The 17,304-nt window shown below is 40.9% G+C and overlaps 1 protein-coding gene across 1 annotated transcript in view; it reads right to left on the bottom strand.

Annotated features, from left to right (window-relative positions):
* Window positions 1–471: 471 nt before the first annotated feature.
* The window catches only part of LOC140483647 (copine-9-like), a 404,134-nt gene continuing 387,301 nt past the window's right edge, over window positions 472–17,304 (bottom strand). The window contains exons 19-20 of the mRNA XM_072581965.1: window positions 9,796–9,869; window positions 472–3,756 (exon numbers count right to left, since the gene is read on the bottom strand). Of these exons, the coding sequence (XP_072438066.1) occupies window positions 3,565–3,756; window positions 9,796–9,869 (266 nt within the window). The 3' untranslated portion in view covers window positions 472–3,564. The remainder of the gene's footprint in view (window positions 3,757–9,795; window positions 9,870–17,304) is intronic.

Consider the following 17,304-nt stretch of genomic DNA (forward strand, 5'->3'; position numbering starts at 1 on the left):
AAAAACTTTCACATACTGAGTGGTGCCGGTCTAGAATGCACTCTGCCTCTGGAGGAGGCAGCATCAATTGAGGCATTCAAGCGGGTAATAGATTATGTAGATAAGAACAACATGTAGGGTATGGGAAAAATACAGAAGGATGGCATTAAGTCATGATACATCTGGAGAATTGGTGCAGACAGAATGGGTGCCTTCTATTCTACATCTGAGATTCTGCAAACAGAATGTGTAAAAATTTGAATCAAGCACAGAATCTGCTGGAGGTAGTCAGCAGGTCTGGCAGTACCTGTGGAAAGAGAAGCAGAATTAACTTCTCAAGTCCAGTATGATTCTTTTTCAGTTCTGAAAAGTATCTTACTGGACTTGAAACATCAGCTCTCCAAATGAAGAATGCATTTCTGTGGTTTTGTAACACTTCAAGAAAGGAAGGGAGGAAAAACACTTCAGATAATAAGCTGAATTTTCCTTTACATCTTTTAATAGGTTCTTAATGAAAATCACATATTATTTGGCATGACCTTCGAATTGGCATTATATTGATGTTCTACATCACAAAGTGCTTGGCTTATGCTTCACTTTTATCAGGTCAATTTTTCATTTCACCCTGTGATCCGATTTACAGCAGTCTTATGAGCAGGACAATACTGAAGGTTCAAACTGTACATACCATAATGTTCTGTAGCAGTGTGATGCAATCTCTATGAAAAGGAACATGCAACCATTCAAAAAAGGCATGCTCCCGGAATTATAGTCCTGAAGTAGAAATGGACCCTAAAAGCATTTATCTACCCATGGATGTCCAGAAGCCAAAATTCAAAGAATCTATTGTAGGAAACTTTGAAAGGACAAGCTGAGGTTACAAGCTGAGGTTAGTATGACCTCAGTGGTGGGAAAGATGCTGGAGTCTATTATAAAGGATGAAATTACGGCACATCTGGATAATAGTAACAGGATAGGACAGAGTCAGCATGGATTTATGAAGGGGAAATCATGCTTGACTAATCTTCTTGAATTTTTTGAGGATGTAACTCGGAAAATGGACGAGGGAGATCCAGTGGATGTAGTGTACCTGGACTTTCAGAAAGCTTTTGATAAAGTCCCACACAAGAGGTTAGTGAGTAAAATTAGGGCGCACGGGATTGGGGGCAAAGTACTAGATTGGATAGAGAATTGGTTGGCTAATAGGAAACAAAGGGTAGTTATTAACGGCTCCATTTCGAAATGGCAGGCAGTGACCAGTGGGGTACCGCAGGGATCCGTGCTGGGACCGCAGCTTTTTACAATATATGTAAATGATATAGAAGATGGTATCAGCAATAACATTAGCAAATTTGCTGATGATACAAAGCTAGGTGGTAGGGTGAAATGTGATGAGGATGTTAGGGGATTACAGGGTGACCTGGACAAGTTAGGTGAGTGGGCAGATGCATGGCAGATGCAGTTTAATGTGGATAAATGTCTGGTTATCCACTTTGGTGGCAAGAACAGGAAGGCAGATTACTACCTCAATGGTATCAAATTAGGTAAAGGGGCTGTTCAGAGAGATCTGGGTGTTCTTGTCCACCAGTCAATGAAGGCAAGCATGCAGGTACAGCAGGTCGTGAAGAAGGCTAATAGCATGCTGGCCTTCATAACAAGAGGGATTGAGTATAGAAGCAAAGAGGTGCTTCTGCAGCTGTACAGGGCCCTGGTGAGACCACACCTGGAGTACTGTGTACAGTTCTGGTCTCCAAATTTGAGGAAAGACATTCTGGCTATTGAAGGAGTGCAGCGTAGGTTCACGAGGTCTATTCCTGGAATGGCAGGATTGCCTTACACGGAAAGACTGAAGCGACTGGGCTTGTATACCCTTGAGTTTAGAAGACTGAGAGGGGATCTGATTGAAACGTATCGGATTATGAAAGGACTGGACACTCTGGCAGGAGGGAACATATTTCCGTTGATGGGGGAGTGCCGAACCAGAGGACACAACTTAAAAATACGGGGTAGACCATTTAGGACAGAGATGAGGAGAAACTACTTCACCCAGAGAGTGGTGGCTGTGTGGAATGCTCTGCCCCAGAGGGCAGTGGAGGCCCAGTCTCTGGATTCATTTAAGAAAGAATTGGATAGAGCTCTTAAAGATGGTGGAGTCAAGGGGTATGGAGATAAGGCTGGAACAGGATACTGATTAGGAATGATCAGCCATGATCATATTGAATGGCGGTGCAGGCTCGAAGGGCAGAATGGCCTACTCCTGCATCTATTGTCTATTGTCTATTGTCTAATATTAGCAGATAGCATTTTTCAGTTCTTACGTACATGTGGGAGTGAGATTATAAAAGTGGTACTGTGATGTTGCATTTTATAGGATTCTAATATTTAGGGCATCAGAGTGAGAAGGGTTAACTGGGGGTTTTTGATAAATCAGGTTTTTTCATAAAGAGCGAAGGGTAGCTGTCTGCCCTTGGGGTCAGAGTGTAGCTAATTGGAGAAGAGAGAACTTAAGATATAAAGTTATCATCATCCTAAATATTATACATGTTAGCAAAGTGTGTGATGGAGTGGACTAATTCCTACTTTGGAGGAAAGAGAGGAATCATTGAATCTTCCCACTATGAGGAGTGAGTGTTCTTGACAATCTGCAAGAGGTGTAAATCAGAGGCAGTTTAGCTCAGTATTATTTTTATGTATCATCCAGTGGTTGGTTATACAGACAGAGAGACATGGATACATGTAGTCTGTATTGGGGTTACAAAATATTACAACATATGTGGGTTAGCACAGGGTATGGATGAAAGTGCTGACTAACGATTACTTTCACACAATTTGTGCAGTATATTTGGATCAACCTGTGCATAATCATGCTCATGTTGCCTTGCTATGCAGAGGGACAATGTTAACCTCAGCTAGTGCATTTTATGTTGACCTCCAGAAGAGACAAGGAAAAGTTTCGTCTACAAGGTTTGAAGTCAGTACTAACTTGCTTGAAAACCTGAATTATTCATTGTCATAAGTTAGATTTTACTGCTTTCCAGAATCCATGAATCTCATGAGGTCCAAATTTATCAAGACAGCAGAATAAGATTTTTAATTGTTTCTTCAAAAACTGATGACAGAACCCAGTTCTTGGTCTTTCATAGTGATAATGGTTACTGTCAATGGTCACTGCTACCATTGGCATTAAACCATATATCGAGATCACACTGGATAAATGTTGAAAGTGCATTTACAAGCTTTTAGGGAATGGGAGAATGATAATTTTCAGAGCAGGACCCAGTAAAGCACATAATGACATTTTGTCTGACTGGTGAACAGGAGAGCCTGTAGTTGATACAAAGCTACAAACCTGACAAAATCGATGGATCTCATCCAGCACGTTTCCATTATCTCCACTCAGTTAACCATGAACACAACAATGACATTAGCAGCTGGAATAAATATAGCCAATGTCTTGACAGTGGAATGCAAACATGTTCAATGCTTGTCCATTTCTCTCACTCACACGCACACACATTTACATAAGTTCCAATAGGAATTATATTAAAAGCAGTCTATAAATGATCGAAGAGAGAGTGGATTTCCTCAGATCCTCGTGTGGAATGATTGTTGTGAGGCAGACATGTACGAGGGAGGTGCCGGCCGTGGCTTGATGTCTCTTGACTTCATGTAGGAGAGCAGCTGGTCTGGGATTTCTGCTAAAACATCCTTTGCAAGACGCGCCATACTCAAAACCTGATTTCCAGATCGATCGACATAATCCCGGAATGGGACAAACTGAAAGAGAGTTCATAGCCACAGAGGTAAGGATGCTGCCACTAGTGTATCATACAGCACATGTAAATTTTCTGAAAGGTCATCTGGATGTAGAGTCTATCATTGTTCGATTGAATTTTTTGTCCTTTTTTTCCCATCCGCTATACAAGTGAGTGTTTTCTAAATCCGAGACCCTATCCTTGTAGGGCCTCCCACCCATCCACCTCCTGTTACCTAAACACCAGGGACACATCAGGTAAGCTTCTCTTCTTTTCTACTTTCTCATAAGAGGACTAGCAGAGATGACAGTGTGGGGAGAGGTATGTTCCTCCTGCATGATGTTTGAGGTGAGGGACGCCATTAGTGTCCCATCCAAGTACATCTGCAGGAAGTGCACCCAACTCTTACTCCTCCAAGACCACATTAGGGAACTGGAGAGGGAGCTGGATGAACTTTGGATCATTCGGGAGGCAGAGTCTGTGATAGATAAGAGTTACAGGGAAGTAGTTATTCCTAGGCACAAGAAAGCTGGGTAAGTGTTAGAAGGGGAAGAAAACAGTTAGTGCAAGGATCCCCTGTGATTGTTCCCCTGAAAAACAAATATACCATTTTGGATATTGTTGGGGAGGGGGACGATTTACCAGGTGCATGCATTGGGGTTAAGGTCTCTGGCACAGAGTCTGTCATTGTTGCACAGAAGAGAAGGGGAAAAGAGGAGAGTGTTAGTCACTGGGGACTCAATAGTTAGAGGGTCAGATTAAAGGTCAGTTGGAACCGAAAGAGACTCACAGTTGGTGTGTTGCCTCCCAGGTGCCAGCTTCCATGATGTGTCAGATCATGTCTTTGGGGTCTTGAAGGGAGAGGGCGACCAGCCCCAAGTCATGGTACATAGGTAGAAAAAGCATTCGGGATGGAAGGCAGGATTTCAGGGAGCTAGGGTGGAAGCTGAGAGCTGGAACAAACAGAATTGTTATCCTTGGTTTGTTACCCGTGCCATGTGATAGTGAGGCGAGGAACAAGAAGAGATATCGGCTAAACTCGTGGCTGCAGGGATGGTGCAGGAGGGAGGATTTCAGGTATATGGATAACTGGGACTCATTCTGGGGAAGGTGGGACCCCTACAAACAGGACGGTCTTCACTTGAACCAGAGGGGTAGTAATATCCTGGATGGAAAATTTGCTAGTGGTAGTCGGGTGGATTTAAACTAACTCAGCTGGGGGATGGGAACCTGTGGTATAGTTCCAGTGCATAGGAGGATGTGAGTAGGGAGGACATGGACAGAATTTCACAGTCACAAGAGTGGCAAACAGCAAGCTGGTTTGAAGTGTGTCTACTTTAACACCAGGGAGTATCCCGAATGTGGTAGGTGAGCTTGCAGCATGAACCTGGGACTTCGATGTTGTGGCCACTTCAGAGAAATGGATAGAGCAGAGTCAGAAATGGATGTTGCTGGTTCCAGGGTTTAGATCTTTCATTAAGATCAGGGAAGGTGGTAAAAGTGGTGAAGGTGTGCATTTATTCGTTAAGGACAGTACAACGGTGGCTGAAAAAACTTCTGACGAGAGCTCATCTACTGAAACAGAACAGGAGAGGTCACACTGCTGGGAGTTTTTTTATCGGCCTCCACAAAGGAGGGGATTTTGGCAAAATGATTCTGGGTTGGAGTGAAAGGAACAGGGTGGTTATTATGGGGGCTTTAACTTTCCCAACATTGACTGGAAATGCTATTACTCTAGTACATCGGATGGATCAGTTTTTGTCCAATGTGTGCAGGAGTATTTCCTGACACAGTATGTCGAAGGGCTGACAAGAGGGCCACACTTGATCTAGTACTTGGTAATGAACCAAGCCGGGTGTTTGATTTAGTGATACGTGAGCAGTTTGGAGAGAGTGATCATAATTCGGTCATGTTTAGTTTAGTGATGGGAAGGGATAGGTACATGCCAAGGGGCAAGATTTACAGATGGAGGAAGGACAATTATAATGTGATTAGGCAAGACTTAGGAGGCATAGAATAGGGACAGTTAAAATGTGGAGCTGATTTAAGGAACAGATATTGCGTGTCTTTGATAGGTAGGTCCCTGTCAGGCAGGGAGGAAGTGATAAGGTAATGAAACTGTGGTTTACTAAAGAAATTGTATCTCTTGTTAAGCGGAAGAGGGAGGCTTATGTGACGTTGAGACGAGATGGTTCAGATAAGATGATGGAAAGTTATAGATTAGTTAGGAAGGATTTAAAGAGAGAGTTAAGAAGAGCAAGGAGGGACATGAGCAGTCTTTAGCAAGTAGAATAAAGGAGACCCCTAAAACTTTCTATAGGTATGTGAGGAATAAAAGGATAACTAGGGTAGAAATAGGGCCAGTCAAAGACAGAAGTGGGAAGTTGTGTGTGGACCTTGTGGAGATTGGAGAGGTGCTAAACGAATATTTCTCATCTGGTTTCACTCAGGAAAATTAGAATATTGTAGAGGAGAAGACGGAGATATGAGCTGTTAGATTAGAAAGGATTGAGGTTAGTAAGGAGGAGGTGTTATCAATTCTAGAAGGTGTGACAGTAGATAAGTCCCCTGGGATTGTACGATGATTCTCTGGGAAGCTAGGGAGAAGATGGTGGAGCCTTTGGCTTTGATCTTTAAGTTGTCATTGTCTGTAGGTTTAGTACCAGATAACTGGAGGATTGCAAATGTTGTGCCCTTGTTCAAGAAGGGCAGTAGAGATGACCCAGGTAATTATAGACCAGTGAGCCATACGTCTCTTATCGGAAAAGGTTTTGGAAAGGATTATAAGAGATAGGACTTATAATCATCTAGCAAGCAACAATTTGATTGGAGATGGTCAACATGGTTTCATCAAGGGCAGGTTGTGTCTCACAAACCTCATTGAGCTTTTTGAGAAAGTGATCAGCATGTTGATGAGGGTAGGGCAGTTGATGTGGTGTACATGGACTTCAGTAAAGCCTTTGATAAGGTTCCACATGGTAAGCTTTTGGAGAAAATGTGGAGGCATGGGATTGAGGGTGATTTAGCAGTTTGGATTAGAAACTAGCTTTCTGTAAGAAAGTAGTGAGTGGTGATTGATGGAAAATATTCAGCCTGGAGTCCGGTTACTACTGGTGTGTTTTGGGACCTCGCTGTTTGTCATTTTTATAAATGACTTAGACACAGGTGTAGGTGGATGGGTTAGTAAAGTCAGCGGAGTGGCAGACAGTGTGAAAGAATGTTCAGGTTGCAGGGGGACTTGGATAAACTGCAGAATTGGGCTCAGAGGTGGCAAGTGGATTTCAATGCAGATAAATGTGAAGTGATTCACAACAGGAAGGCAGAATACTGGGTCAATTGAAAGATTCTTAGTAGTGTGGATGTGCAGAGGGATCTTGGTGTCCATGTACATAGATCCCTGAAAGTTGCCACCTCGGTTGATAGTGCTGTTAAGAAGGCAAACAGTGTGTTAAGTTTTATTGGTAGAAGGATTGAGTTCCAGAGCCGTGATGTCATGCTGCAACTATACAAAAAGCTAGTGCGGCTGCACTTGGAATATTGTGTATAGTTCTGGTCGCCCTATTACAGGAAGGATGTGGAAGCATTGGAAAAAGGTGCAGAGGAGATTTACCAGGATATCGCCTGGTCTAAAGGGAAGGTCTTATGAGGAAAGGCTGAGGAACTTGGGTCTGTTCTCACTGGAGAGAAGAAGGCTAAGAGGAGATTTAATAGAGATACACAAGATGATCAGAGGATTAGATAGTGTGCACAGTGAGAGTTTTTTTCCTAGAATGATGACGTTGGCTTGTATAAGGGGGCATAGCTACAAATTGAGGGGTGATAGATTTAAGACAGATGTCAGATGCAAGTTCTTTATTCAGAGATTGGTAAGGGCATGGAATGCCCTGCCTGCCAATGTAGTCACCTCAGCCACATTAGGGGCATTTAAATAGTCCTTGAATAAGCATTTGGATGATGATGGGCTAATGTAGGGGCATGGGCTTAGATTAGTTCACAGGTCAGCGTAACATCGAGGGTCGAAGGGCATGTTCTGTGCTTTACTGTTCTATGTCTGTGTTCTATGTTCTGATTCCCTTTGCCCTGTACTACGTACAGATTTGGTGTTGCCATTTGATTAGACACATCAGTGGTAGTATTTGGTCTCCTGCTGCATACTTTATTTTGTCAGTACAGACAAGTGCTGAAGTGCCTATTCTGTCCAATAAATATAAAGTTACCATAGTCCTATGAGACCACAGGGCTGCTGTCTCATTAGGCAGAGATGACCAGTGGTGTTTAACTGAGAGTCACCATGCCTCAGGTAAGGGGGGAGCACCCATCATTGGACCCTCGGCATTTCCAGCTGCACAACTCACTGCCTTTCAATGCCAACTTGAAGGTCAACTGGTCAGTCATAACAAACTTCAATAGTTTTACCACCTGATCAAAGAAGGTTAATGCTTTTATCCCTTGTGTTCTGGTGATTCATCTTCAACTCCTGGAGTGATCGAACAACTTGAGTGTTGGAATTTCTAAGGCAGGTTGAGGCAATTCTCAACATTCCTTTGGCTGAGTGGAAGCCAGCGAAGATGCTAATCTCAGTGACCAGTTACACAATATGCAAATAACTCAGTGTTGTTGAATAGAAGAATATCTCACCTATTATCAAAGGATTCTACAAGGATACAGAACCGGGGGGTGGGCGCATTCAGCCTGTGCTGTATCTATGCTAAAACTAGCCCATTAATTCCACTGACCTTTCTCTATGGCCATGTCATTTTTATTTGCCTATCCTTCTTTTGAAATTTACTGTTGACTTTCACCACTTGCACCATCCTATCGAATGATGCAATCAATATCCCAATTCACTGTGTTAAAAAGAACTTCCTCACATAGTTCTCTAAATTTTTGTCATTATGACCTTCAATCTATATTCTCTTGTTTGTGACCCTTTTGACCCTGGAAACCGTTTTTCCATATATGCTTCACCATAATTCCGAAGGCTTCTATCCAATTTTTTTCCACCCTCCAATCCTTTGAGAACAACCCCAATTTCTCCAGTTTTGCTACATAACTGAAGTCCTGGCATCATTTCTGTACATTTCAACTTCACTCTCTCGAAGGATGTAAAATGTTTTCTGAAATGTAGTACTTGGAACTGAATATAATACTCAAGCTGAAGTCTAATCAATGTTCCACAAGGTTTTGTATAACTTCCTTGCCTTTCTACTGTGTTAATAATGTCAGATATTCCAGATTTTTAAAAGCTTTCTGAACCTGTCTTGCTCTTTCAGAGACTTGCTCAGGTACAAACAAATCCCTCTGTTCCCACATCCCTTTAAAATAGTACCATTTAGTGTGTCTTACTTCTCTTTGATCTTCCTACCAAAACACATCTCTGCCTTAAATTTTATCTGCCATGTGTCTGCCCATTTCACCATTTGTCTATTCTTTCCTGAATTCTGTTATTACTGTCCATCTAGTTTATTACTTATCTGATGAAGTTTTAACTCTTTTTTGCACCCTCTCAAGTTTAACATCTTTCCTATAGAGGGGCTACCAGAATTGTACGCAGTATTATAAAAGTGGCCTCACCAATGTCCTGTGCAGCTGCAACATGATATCCCAACTTCTGTACTTTATAACATCTGCATACTTTGAAATAGTGCTTTGAGTAACCAAGTCCAGATCATTAATAGCTACCAAAAGGAACACTGGCATCAATAGCAATTCTTTATGACAACCACTGTGGAGTTCCCTCCAGTTTGAATTTTTCATGTTTCACCATTATTTTCATGTTTCTGTCCCTTTGTATCCAGTCGGCCATTGTCCATTAATCCCACAAAATGAAACTTTTATAGTGAATTTATTATTCAGCAGAAATCTATTAACAGTTCATATACACAACAAAGGCACCACCTTTGTCAACCCCCTGTATTACTTCATCAAAGAATTTGATCAAGTTTATCAAAAAAAAGTGCTTAATAAATCTGTGCTGACTTTTATTCATTAGCCTATACTTTTCTCAAGTTGAACTGATTTTGACCTGTACTATTGTGTTAAATATTTACCCATCACAGACCTGGACAATGTCACGCTCTGCAATACGCCCCCGAGAGGAAATCCGAACTTCATCTCCATCTAGTTCCTCCATGGCTACAAATAAAAGATCATAGAAAATATTTCATAACTCAGAGAATATTTAATGTTTTAGTATAGTTTACTACCACAAAAAGCCTAATATCAATATTTGTTTGTATATTACAAACCTTCCAGGGATACAACATAATATAAAAAGGCCACAGGCAATATGGCAGCAAAGAAAATGCTGATTAAAAATTATTTTTCTTTAAAAGTACAGAAAGCTCCATAGGTATATAAGATATATCACCAGATGCCATCCATGAGTTATATAGTCATACAGCACAGAAACAGAACCTTTGGTCCAACACATCCGCACCGAACAGACACCACAATCTGACCTAGTTCCATTTGCTAGCATTTGGCACATATCCATCTAAACTGTTCCTATTCATAAACCCACACAGATGCCTTTTAAATGTTGTAATTGAAGCCGCCTCCACCAATTTCTTTCAGTCCAAACACTCACCACCCTCTCCGAGAAAAAGTTATTCCTCAGATTTTTTAAAAACTCTTTCCCCTCTCCCCTTAAACCTATGTCCTCTAGCTTTGGACTCCCCCATCTAAGGCTCTTCATGCTATCCACGCCCCTAAGGATTTTATAAACCACTGTAAGGTCAACCTCATCCTCCAATGCTCCAGGGAAAAAAGCTCCTGTCTCTTCAGCCTCTCCCTGTAATTCAAACCCGCCAATCCCAGCAACATCCTTTTAAATCATTTTTTGCACCCTCTCAAGTTTAACATCTTTCCTATAGAGGGGCTACCAGAATTGTACGCAGTATTATAAAAGTGGCCTCACCAATGTCCTGTGCAGCTGCAACATGATATCCCAACTTCTGTACTCAATGTTCTGACCAATGAAATTCGCAGGCATGCCAAACACCTTCTTCACCACCCTGTCTACCGGTGACTCCACTTCGAACTCTTTGTTCAGTAACACTCGCCAGGGCCCTACCACTAACTCAATAGGATGTGGAGGTGCCGATGTTGGACTGGGGTAGGCAAAGTTAAAAAATCTCACAACACCAGGTTAAACTTTGTGTCCTATGATCCTGCTCCACTAGCTACCTGATGAAGGAGCAGCACTCTGAGAAAGCTTGTACTTCCACATAAACCTGTTTGACTATAACCTGGTGCTATGTGGTTTTTAACTAACTGAATAGTCAGTGACTTTAATTATGAGTGCCAACCACCAAAATTTCCTGTTCTGCCTTATCATGAAGGCCACTGATTTCTAGCATGTTGACCGCTCACGTGGAGAGTTTTGTTGTGTTTGATGGTCCTTCCTGGGTCTTGTATTTTTGGGAAATTTTCTCAGTGTTCTAGTGAAGACAGCCACAAAAAAATCCTTTCATCATGTTTACTGTTTCTTTGTTTGCCATTATTAATTTTTAAAAATTCATTTATGGCATTCGAGTGTCACTGGCTAGGCCAGCATTTATTGCCCATTTCTAATCGTCCACAGGGCAGTTTTAAAAGTTAACCCCATTGCTGTGGTCTGGAGTTGCATGTCAGCCAGACCAGTTAAAGATGGTAGTTTTCTTCTCTAAAGGACATTAGTGAACCAGATGGACTTTTCCCACAATTGGCAATGGGTTCTTGTCATTGTCAGAATCTTGTTTCCGGGTTTTTAAATTCCCCATTAAATTCAAATTCCACCATCTGTCTTAGCAGGATTTGAACCCAGGTCCCTGGGTTGTCTGTTTAATAGTCCACCGAAAATACCACTAGGCTATTCTCCCCCCTTAAATTCCCAAGACAAACATCAGCTTTGGATTTTTAGATAGATTTAGATACACTTTTTAGATTACTTTTTAAAATTTACTTACAGTGTGGAAACAGGCCCTTCGGCCCAACAAGTCCACACCGACCCGCTGAAGCGCAATCCACCCATACCCCTACATTTACCCCTTACCTAACACTACGGACAGTTTAGCATGGCCAATTCACCTGACCTGCACATCTTTGGACTGTGGGAGGAACCCTTTAGTTACGCTTCTCCATTTAAAGTACTTGTAGCTTAAGTGAGATACTCTTCCAATCTTTACTTTTATATTTCTTGCTAGCCTTTTCTCATACTCCAATTTCTGCCTATTTACAATTTTTTTCCGGTTCTTAAATAATGTTCAATCTTCTGACTCAGCACTTACCTTTGCAGAATTATACAGAGTTATTTCAATGTGAAACTATTCATAACTTGTTTATTTATCCATGGATAATGCATCCTTCTCAAAGAATTGTTCTTTCTCATTGGGATAATGTTTTGCTTAGAGTTATTAAATAGCTCCTTTGAAGTTGCCACTGCATCTTTAATATCCTGCCTTTTAATGTAGTCCCAAATCTCACAAGTCAACTCTGTTTTCATTTCCTTATACTTACCTCCATCTAAGTTTAACACACTAGTCTTTGCCCCACCATTCTAATCTTCAAATTCTATGTGAAATTCTATCCTGTTACAATCGTTGCCACCTAAAGGCTTCTTTACTATCATTTTATTAATTAATCAAGTGTCATTGCACATCACCATGTCCAGAATAGGCAGCTTTAAGATTGGCTTTATAAAGTACCGCAAGAAGTAATCATCCTAAATGCAATCTATGAACTCAGTTTCCAGACTACTGTTCCTAAAATAATTTGCCTAATCTACAAGGAAGTTAAAGTAATCCATGATGACAAAGCTCAGTTATTTCTTCTTGTACACTCTGTCCTACAGTGTGATTAGAAGGTCTATACACTATTCCCAGAAGAGACCTTATACCTTTCCTAATTCTTTTCTCTATCTCTTGATCTTTCAAATCAAGATCATGAATCAATGATCTTCTAATTAACAGAACCATAGCATCTTTTCTGAGCTTTTAGTCATTCCAAAAACTCAAATACCCTTTAATGTTCAGGTCGCAGCCTTTATTATCTTGCAATTACATTCCTGCAATGTCATAAATATTTATTTCTGTCGATGCTAACATTTTGTTTTAAACGCCGACCGCATTCAGATATAGAGCTGTATCATTGAGCATGTTTTTCATTCTGCAGCTGCATCTGCTGGCGCACTCTGAAGTTTAAATGGTCTGTCCCTTCTGTCACCCTCTAGTAATCATTATCCAAATGGCTACCCTGCTATATTCCCTAGTTGCTTCCTTTTAAATTGCCGTAACTCCCCCACATGATCTCTTGCCCTCCACTATTTTGTTTAAAGCCTTTTCCTTAGATTCTACTTATAAAATTTGCCAGAGCACTGGTCGAACATGTTATAGGAGAAGGTGGTCTCAGTGGTATGGTTCCTACTTTCTTAGTATTTCTGCCAGTCCCAATGCCAATGAATACGAATTTTGTATAAATTGCTTGAGATGAGAAACTGGGAAACTTTACAGACCAACCATCATTGAGTTCTACAAGGCCGAAATACCATTAATTATTAATGTGAAGCATTCCTTTTAAAGTAAAATTCTCGACAGAAAAATATGCACGGTATGAAGCCTTTTAAAAATGTGATTGCAAGAAACAAACATTTTTTTATTTGCAATTTTTACATTATTTAAAAATGAATATAAAACAAATTCCCCATCTAGACATAAGGGAATTAAATTCCGATAGCCTCAGGTGTTCTAGTTGACTATTAATGTATTTATTTTTACTCCCTTATAGATCTTTTATACTCGAATGACTGAATATTTTAGTGTACACCAACATTATATTGAATGCAAACAATAAAGTATTAGTGGAAGAATTTATTTGTTATTTAGAAATCAACACTGCAAGCCCAATATTCTCGCATTTGATTCCATTAGTGTGCACAGACAAAGTGTTTGTCAAAAATTGCTTCCACAACCACATGTCACTCCTTAGGGACTGCCTCCGGCTCAGACTCACCCCCACATGGATTCCCAACTGAAGTTCCATCCTTCGTGTTTCAAATCCATGGGTTCAACGCTCCTCAGACAGCTGTCTTTCTCCACATCCTGAGATTCACACTCAGTGCCTCTCCCTCAATCAGCACCATCTCACATTGTCCCAGAGCTATCCTACATGCCCCCCTCTCCCAGATTTACTTCATTCTCCAGCTTATTTGACATTCCAGCGAAAAACAAAAACAGAAGTTGCTGGAAAATCTCAGCAGGTCTGGCAACATCTTTGGAGAGAAAACAGAGATAATATTTCAAGTCTGAGATGAGATTAGATTCTCTACAGTGTGGAAACAGGCCCTTTGGCCACACAAGTCCACACCAACTCTCCGAAGAGTAACCCACCCAGACCCATTTCCCTCTGACTAATGCACCTAACACTATGGGCAATTTAGCATGGCCAATTCACCTGACCTGCACATCTTTGGATTGTGGAAGCAAACTGGAGCATCCGGAGGAAATCCACGCAAGGTCTTGTGAACCTTCATTAGTTCTGAATATGACTTGATACATTAACTCTGCTTTCTCCCCACTGATACTGCCAGACCTGTTGAATTTCTCCAGCAATTTCTGTTTTTGTTTTGCTATGTTCTTTCACGAAATAATTCTGAGACCCTTAACCAGTCTGACTTACATGTGGCTCCAGACCCACAGTAATACAACTTATTCTCAAGTGCCTTCCAAAATTATCTAGCAAGCTACAAAGTTGTAATCAAGGAGGTGTTTTGCTACCACCTTCTCCTGGCATTTACAGAAGGACAACAAATGCTAGACATGCAATGATATCCCTATCATGTGATGAATGAAAGAAAAACATTTTGAACAAAAGAGACTGTGTTACAGTGGGTTTGTTACATATCAATTAAAAAGTAGTAGCATCAAACATAGAAATGCTCATAGAGAATAAATTCCATATAGACTAAGAAAAACAGATGGCAAAGCAAACATCATTATGAGTTACCCAGTGACACTAGGGAGATAACACTGGGATGAAAGCCTCTTGAGGGAATGACAAATACACACAGCTGGTGTAAATGGAAACTGTCCAGGAAATTTGCTCTGGGGCACCAATGAGTTGGTTAACTCAGTTCCCTCCTAATATGCCAGTTTATGATATTTCTTTTTGGCAGTAAGTATGGAGATGATGTGTGAATTTGCACACTCACAACCCAGCAGAAATGCTCATCAGAGTTCATCAGCATCAAACCTGCAGGTTACGGAGGTGATGCCAATCAGTGATACATTGTAAATGAGAATCCTGCATACTGCATTTTGTTTGTCTTACCAAAGTCTTGGACCCTATCTTTTTCTCATCTTTCCAGCATCTCATTTCTTGGCAAAGCAACAAGTGCATTACAATTTGAGGGTCCTACAATGGAGGCCTGCTGTAACCAGGTGTAAGAGGGAATTTCAATTTAGTTTGAGTATCAAGTAATTGGAAAGTATTAAAATTAACAATGTTTGGATACTTTTCACTTTTTAAATTTGTGAATATCCTTTTCTGGTTCTCCCCAACCTTTGCGGGAATATGATTCTATAACTTTAGGTGCTCTCTAATACTTTGTGAAAGTTAACAACAGTTATGCCTTCTGTTGATAGTATGTGCCGGTATATTTCTTGACCATAAGAGAGATAGCAGGTGAACTTAATCCTGCACCAACAGATATACACTTATTTTCAGGAAAGCAAACACAAGGAGAATTTCTGGTGGAGTTCACTCAGTCAAGGGCACCATTCTGAATTGAAGCCTGGATTGAGTATAGATTGGCACATTTCTTGCACCATAAGCACCGAGTGGTTGGTGTTTTATTTTTTAGGTCTTATATCTCTCAGTAATAGTTCACATCTGTATTTGTAAAAAATTGAACATTCCATTTGGGCAGAATGGCCCATGCCAAAGAATGAGGAACAATACAGCACAGGAACATACCCTTTGTCCCACCAAGACTGCGCCGACACACGACGCCTTTCTAAACTAAAACCCTTTTCCCTCTACATGGTCAGTCTCCCTCTATTTATGTACTTGTCCAGATGCCTCTTAAACATTGCTATTAGATCTGCTTCTACCACTTTCACTGCCAGCTCATTCCAGGCACTTGCCTCCCCCTATGTAAAATATTCGCCACTTACGTCTTTAACATTTCCCCCTTTTTATCCTAAACCTATGTCCTTTAATACCTGACCTTTCTACCTTGGAAAAAAGACTCTGACTATCTATTTTATCCATGTCTGTCATAATTTTGCAAACCTCCATTAGGTCATTCCTCAGCCTCCAATGTTCCAGTGCAAACAAACGAAATGTGTTCAATCTCTCCTCATAGCCAATACTCTCTAAACTAGGCAACATCCTGATAAACCATTTCTATACTCTCTTCAAAGCCTCTACATCCTTCTGGTAATGTGCAACCAGAACTGTACACAACGTTCCAAATCTGGCCTACCTAAAGTTCTATATAGCTGCAACACGACCAGTAAAGGCAAGCATTCCATTTATCTTTTTGACTACCTTATCCACTTGTGTTGCTACTTGCAGCAAACTTTGAACCCATACGCCTAGTTAATGTTTCTCAGGTTTCTGCCATATACCGTGTACTTCTCTCCTGCATTAGACCTTCCAAAATGCATCACCTTGCATTTGTCTAGATTAAATTCCATCTGCCATCCCTCCACCCAAGTCTCCAACCCATCTATATCCTGCTGTAACTTCTGGCAATTCTCCTCTCAATCTGCAGCTTCCCTTATCTTTGTGTCATCTGCAAACTTAATAATCAAATTACTCACATTCTCCTCAAAATCATTTATATGTTCTACAAACAACAGGGATCCCTCTAGAACATGATTGGTCACAGCTGTCTAGTCAGAAAAATACATTTTCATCACCACTCACTGCCTTCTATGACCAAGCCAATTCTGCATCCATCTTACCATCTCACCCTGGATCCCATATGACTTCACCTTCTGTATCAGCTGCACTGAGGAACTTTGCCAATGGTCAGCAATTCCACCAAATTGTGTCCAAAAGAGAACAGCAATAGCAGACTGAGTGGAGAACATGCAATTATGGATTATTCTTCTGAGGTTGTAGATTAATTAGAGTCCGGTATGAATTATCAATCAAGCTTGAACTGTAGGGTGTCTGCTGCAAGGCATCCGCTGTAAGGCAAAGATTTTGTATGTCAAAACAAATATACAAAATTGACAAGCAAAAAAAACAGCAGCTTCCTTGTCAATTTTGAAATGATGACTGCCTCCAAAATCCTCCAGCAGCCCCAGGCTGGGAGCCTATAACTCTAATGAGGCCATCTTAAAAATCATTGGTAGCAGAGGGAGAGTTTCCAGCTGATTATATTTGTTTCTCTGAGGAAAGAAATATTCTGCACAGAAGGTGTGCTTCCAGGCTGATATCAACAAAGGCGGCATGTCTATATTTCTCTGCAGTTCCAAATTAAATGTAGAAAGTTAATTGAGGAGTTATGTAGGCAATAATGGTGAGAAGGGAGCGAAATTTGCAGTGAGAATTGGAAGTGAAGCAAATTAATGGAGAAACA

This window comes from Chiloscyllium punctatum, chromosome 12, assembly GCF_047496795.1.
Source record: "Chiloscyllium punctatum isolate Juve2018m chromosome 12, sChiPun1.3, whole genome shotgun sequence".
Lineage (NCBI taxonomy): Eukaryota > Metazoa > Chordata > Chondrichthyes > Orectolobiformes > Hemiscylliidae > Chiloscyllium > Chiloscyllium punctatum.